General features: G+C 42.5%; 1 protein-coding gene across 1 annotated transcript; it reads right to left on the reverse strand.

Moving 5' to 3' along the window:
• Positions 1–819: 819 nt before the first annotated feature.
• On the reverse strand, positions 820–2,452 carry LOC105053778 (probable aquaporin PIP2-6). Its single transcript, XM_029267341.2, has 4 exons — positions 2,028–2,452; positions 1,602–1,897; positions 1,330–1,470; positions 820–1,229 (listed from the first exon to the last, which is right to left on the reverse strand). The coding sequence occupies exons 1-4, from the start codon at positions 2,317–2,319 to the stop codon at positions 1,110–1,112; spliced, it is 849 nt and encodes a 282-aa protein (XP_029123174.1). The 5' UTR covers positions 2,320–2,452; the 3' UTR covers positions 820–1,109.
• Between the last annotated feature and the right edge of the window lie 3,633 nt (positions 2,453–6,085).

Here is a 6,085-nt window from a genome sequence, read left to right on the forward strand (position 1 = left end):
TTCCACCAATTACCACGATTCAAACGAGTCCTAATTGATGAGTGTGGAATACTCCAACAGCTCTCCTTTCTTTCAAGTGCCGTGCCCACGTGATCTAAACCGATGGATGGATCCGTGCAGAGCCTCTCAGATGGGAGAAATTACTGGTGCAAGCGAACCAGGGCAAATCGCGGAGCATATGCACGGTGGGAAGCGCGTGGCGTGTGCGCGGTCCAATTGCACCTGGTGCATGCAATACGGAGGCCTCAGGTAGACCCAGCTACCACCTCCTCTTTCTGGGAGACCGTGCCCTCCCCGTGACCTCCCTATCCTTTCCAGGCTCACACCAATACCCGCCACACCATTCATCCGGCCCTACGCTTTTCCCTCGGCTTTTCTCACGCTTCACCCCGGACGGACACACCCCCCCCCCCCTCCCCCCCCCACCTCCCCAAGGGCCACGACAAGCTTTACAGTCTGGCAAAGCGGGTCCAACACCACACATTTTCGCACTCCCTTCCAAGTCCCAAGCTGAATAGCTTTCCACTTTCGACCTCTCACTCCCCAAAAATCATAGGATTCCAAGTCTTTTACCTGCTTTACTGATTGAATTCTTCTATTTACCGTCTTCTTCCCACCGAAAAAGGCATCATGAAACGAGCCAACAAGGGAGCGGGGCTTTTCGAAGAGGAGGATAAAGTTGGTGAGAATCACCCAAGGGCCATTATATAATATACATATTATAGGGAATGTTCTGGAAAAAGAATTCCCCTCCCACATTGCACGTAAAGTAAAAGAATGGTTAGTGGAGATAATAGAATCATCGAAATTGTAAACGAATAACAGCAACAGGAAAACGACGGATCATTTAATTTAATTCCCCAACTTAATCAAACAAATTAAACACACATCCATCCCCCTTACATTACACATGATAGAGATAAGCACAAAACGAAACCAGAAAAAGAAGGTAAAGTGAAACCAACAACTCGTCCTTCTCCTCCCCCCCTCCTCTCTCTCTCTCTCTCTCTCACATACACAACAGACAAAGAAGAAAGGATAGAGCGAGCCGGCTACACCATCCCAACCACCTCCTTTCCTCGTAACTTTACTAATTACTCCTTCCAAGCTCAGTTGCCGTGGCTGCTCCGGAACGAACCCAGCGCCTTGATGGCCGCCGCGCGTAGGATGTACTGGTGGTACGCCGCCGCGGCCAACGCCCCCACGAACGGTCCCACCCAGAAGATCCACTGCCACACCACCGACAAACATATAACGTTACAACTGAGTCCAGATAATTATAACCTGTAACTTAAGGTTTTTTTTTTTTTTCATATTAATCGTAATTACCTGGTCGTCCCAGGCCTTCTTGTTGTTGTAGATAACGGCAGGTCCCAAGCTCCTGGCCGGGTTGATGCCGGTCCCGGTGATGGGAATGGTGGCCAGGTGTACCATGAACACTGCGAACCCAATTGGAAGCGGAGCCAAGACCTACATACAAGCAGCACCAGAAGGGAAGAGAAGAAAAGGGGGGGAAAAAAAGGTGAGCAGAAAGAAAGAAGAAAGAAGAGTGGGCTGATAAATTTGGTGCTAGTTAGCTAGGTAGGTATAAGAGTACGGACCGGGACGTGGGAGTCACGGGCCTTGCGCTTGGGGTCGGTGGCGGAGAAGACGGTGTAGACGAGGATGAAGGTGCCGATGATCTCAGCGCCGAGGGCGGTGCCCTTGGAGTAGCCGGAAGCGACCTCGTTGACCCCTCCACCTAAAGAGTTGTAGGGGTGCTTCATGATCCCCTTGACGATGCCCACGCCGCAGATGGCACCCAGGCACTGCGCCACCATGTACAGCAAAGCCCTCAGCAGAGACACCTTCCTCGCCAGAAACAGCCCGAACGTCACCGCCGGGTTAATATGACCCCCTTCCATTTTAAATACAAGCTTGGTCAATACTTTTTTTTTCAAGAAAAATGGAAGAAAAAAAAAAAAAAGTGATCAAGCGAGTGCATGACAAGAAAGTGGAAAGGTAGAGAGAAAAAGAGAGAGACCAACCGGAGATGCCGGCGGTGCAGTAGACGAGGATGAAGATCATGCCGCCGAAGGACCAGGCGATGCCGAGGTAGCCGACGCCGCCGCACGGGTCGTTCTGGGACTGGACCTTGTATCCGATGACGGTGGCGATGGTGACGTAGAGGAAGAGGAGGGTGGCCACGTACTCGGCGATCAAGGCCCGGTACAAGTTCCACAGCCGGAGCTCTCCCATGTCCAGCAGAGGCGCCGGCGGTGGATCGGCGTAGTCCTTCGGCGGCGCTTGCTCCGCCTCCTCGCTCACCTCCTTCGACATCTCTCTCCCTCTCTCTGCCCTGCTCCTTGCTCGGACCTCTCCTCTCTTCCCTCCTCTCTTCCCTCCTGCTCTCTATTTAGAACGAGGAGGTGAGGGGGTCAGGGGGGATTTATGTAAAGCTGTGGGCTGCAAAAGCCATGCTTTCTTTAGATTTTTTTTTTTTTTTTTTTTTTTGTATTAAAGCAATATATCATACCCTAGTTAGCTAATGTATTAAATTAAAGAGTGACTTACGAAAACAAAAGGTTTGGCCAAATGAGTCCCACAGCTCCCTTATCAACAACGGAGGCAGAGGAGCTTTGCATGTCCTGTGGTTCCTCCTTATTTTCCAGATGGTTGTGGGGCCTTTTTGTTGCCATGGTTGAAAGGACGGAGAGAGAAAGAGAGGTGTGGGCCCCGCTTACAGCGAGACCATGTGATGATATCATGAAGGCTGGTGGGGAGCGGGTGAGGTGAGACGGATGAGAAGATCCGTCCCCCTGGCATCTAAAATCCCACAGCTTCCTATCTTTCCAACTCCACGGCGCTAATTGTCCGAGCTCTGATCGAATGAGTCATCACCGCTCACTCAATAGCCAACGGTTGATGTCGGACTCGTGCCTGGTTCCGCGTAACGTTGCACAGGGGCCCGGGAAACGGAGTTTGGGCTCCAACCCTCCTCTCCCGACTCAAAGGGATGCAAACAGGGTACAGGGCTGCTGTTAGGCCGGGTTGGGTTCAAGGGAAGCAATTCGGACACGTGGCAGCTTTCTACCACCCAATCGAATAAATATCGTATTTAGAGTATCCGATTATCGCTGACACGGTCCACCGCAAGTTGTGTACAAATCGGCGTGTTGTGCCGCTTCCGGAGGGGAGAATGATCCAGCCAGCTCGAAATATACCCCACCCGTGCGGTCCGACCTACCGCCTGTTGGACCATCCGGGCAACGACCGTTCAGATAGAAGTGAACGGCGATTAGGCTCGAAATTATTCAAAGTTCGAACGTACACCTAGAGCCCCGCGTGCTACGAACCCAACGGTCCGGCCGATCTCATCCTGGATGAATAAAGTAGTCGTACCACTTACCCCCATCAGCGAGAGAGGTCTGGGGGTGACCCACGAGCCCACCAAATGAGTGGCCGGAGTTTCGACACGTGGTATGGCGTGGTTGGTCAGAGAGTTAGTGTGTGGGCCCCAGGCATGTTGTCATTGTTTCGCTGTGCAGCGCTGAGCTGTCGCTGTCGTCTATCTCGTCAGCACAGAAGGTCCTTCCGAACCCGCAACAGCAAACTCTCAGTCGAGCGTGTACAGTTTGCCGCAGCCTCTCCCCCATGCTTCCCGCATGGGGTAAAAGTGAAACCGTGATCCCCACCATCGCCGAGTAAAACGGACCGGAAAACGCGCCGAAGAGCGCAACACGTGCCACATCACACCCAACGGCTACTTATTAAAAAAAAAAAAAAAAAAAACTGGACGGCCCATGCATCCCACATGCAAACTAAATAAAACTATTAAAATAAAAAAATTATAAAATTTTATTAAAATATTTTCAAAAAAAATTGATCACACAATTCACCTTCCTGCAAAAATGAGTCGCAATAAATGATGTATAATTCTCTGCTAGTCTCCGAGTATCTATATGACCATAATAACTTAAGAATATGATTAATTTTTAAAAAAATAATAACATACTATATTTTTTGAAATGTATTTTGAAACTTTAATCTCTAAATATTTGATGCAATAAATTAAGAGTCTAGACCCGCCTCCTCCTCAAGTATAATAGTTAAAATTAATTTTTATTAAATTTAAAGATAAAAATTTTTAAATAATAAATATCAACCTAATAAAAGATGAGATTGCAGAAGAGTCTCAAATCGCCTTAGCTATTATAGACTCATCGCTCTAGATTATTTTGATAGATTGCATAATTATTTTCTTCAATATATATCTACGTGAATAATATATATTTTTAAAAATTTAAATATTATTTTTTATAATAAATCTGATAGAATATATTTTTGTAGAATTTTTTTTATTTTTATTTTTTTTTTGCTTTTCGGTATGTGATCATGTGATTCTACACAGTATAAAAAAGTCAGAAATGAGGGTGGTGAGGCAAATAAAACGATTGAAATATTAGATAATCGCCGTACCTTCGGTGCCTTTGGGTATTAAAAAGGAGCATGAGTGACAGATCCCTCCATATTTGGATAGAATCAGGCAAGTTTCAACAAGCGGCTACCTGTTTCGAGAGGCTTCGGTTTTCGTTTTACCGTTGCGACCCCGCAACGGTCAAGAGAAACCCTCTTTTTGGGCTCGGTGCGAACGAACGCCCCAAGATGGGTCTCGGAGTTTACCCACGAAAAAAAGAAAAAAAAAAAAAATATCTCGGAGCAGCTGTTTGGAGGCGTTCGACGTGCCCATCGGCGTACCTCCCAAAAAATCTTTTATTTAATTAAATTTTTTAAAAAATAAAAAATTTATAAAAATATTAATTTTCATATTTTATGAGAAAATAATTTATACTGGAGGTGGATTTTTGAAATTACCGTTGATGGAAATTAGAGACACTTTTTATTTTTCAAAAATAACCTTTTAATACTATCCTTTTATATTTATATTTTCATTTATATTTATGTAATGTTAATATAACATATAAAAATAATATTAATGTTAACCTCATAATAATGTAATGTTAATATAAAATATAAAAATAATATTAATATTAAAATCAATATTAACCTCATAATATTTACAACATATTAATGTTATTTTAATTTTTATACTAATATAATGTTATATCAATGTAATATTGCTATTTATTTTGATATAATATTTATATTAATATTTATACTACTATTATATTAATATTTATATTAGCATTATATTGATATCTATGTCAATAAGTATCATATTAAGATTCCGATATTATACTAATATTTATAATAATATAATATTATATAATATTTATATAAAATTTGAAAGTAAAAAACATAATTTTATATTTATTAAGAATATAATATATATTTTATATAATTTTTTGAGAAAATAAATGCTCCAATAAATATAAATTATTATGAAATAAATCACTGTCCTATGATTATCCAAATACGTATGCCAAAATATTTTCATAAATATTATATTCTGAGAAATTAATTTCTCAAAAATAATATTTGAATCTGTGAACCAAATGATTCTTAAATGAGGGGTTTCCATGCAATGAATCTGCATAAAATAATCATCTTGCACCCTTGCATGCACTCCTCACCGTGTCAAAAATGTACATTTTCTTACTTTTGTGTGTAAAAAATATATATGCCCACGTTCATGCTCAAATCGACTAAACCATCAATGGAATAATTAGTTCTGTAATTTATATGGCACATTTATTTACTCTGGATTCAAAAGAAAAGATAATTCTGTCTGTTTTTTTTCCAAAATTTATCATATTCTTATGCAAGATGAAGGGAGGGCGGTTGGAGATTTAGAAGATGTTTCGCAATAAAACATGAAATAACCTAATTAAAATGAACCTTATTCCATCAGGTTGGCGAAATGACAATGACAGTGCCCCTCCAAGGCTTATTCAAAGGGCAGATTCCCAATGGACTTATTTATTGTGCATTATTTAGAGCTCTTACATAGGACACTCAATCCCAATCTCCATTCTTGTGGTCCCCTCCAATAATCCCCAATCCTCCTCTATCACACTCGTTCCTTAAATGTCACGAGTGGATTCCATGCACTTCCATAAGAGTTAGATTTGCTTTTCTATGGCGC

Source organism: Elaeis guineensis, chromosome 11 (assembly GCF_000442705.2).
Source record: "Elaeis guineensis isolate ETL-2024a chromosome 11, EG11, whole genome shotgun sequence".
Lineage (NCBI taxonomy): Eukaryota > Viridiplantae > Streptophyta > Magnoliopsida > Arecales > Arecaceae > Elaeis > Elaeis guineensis.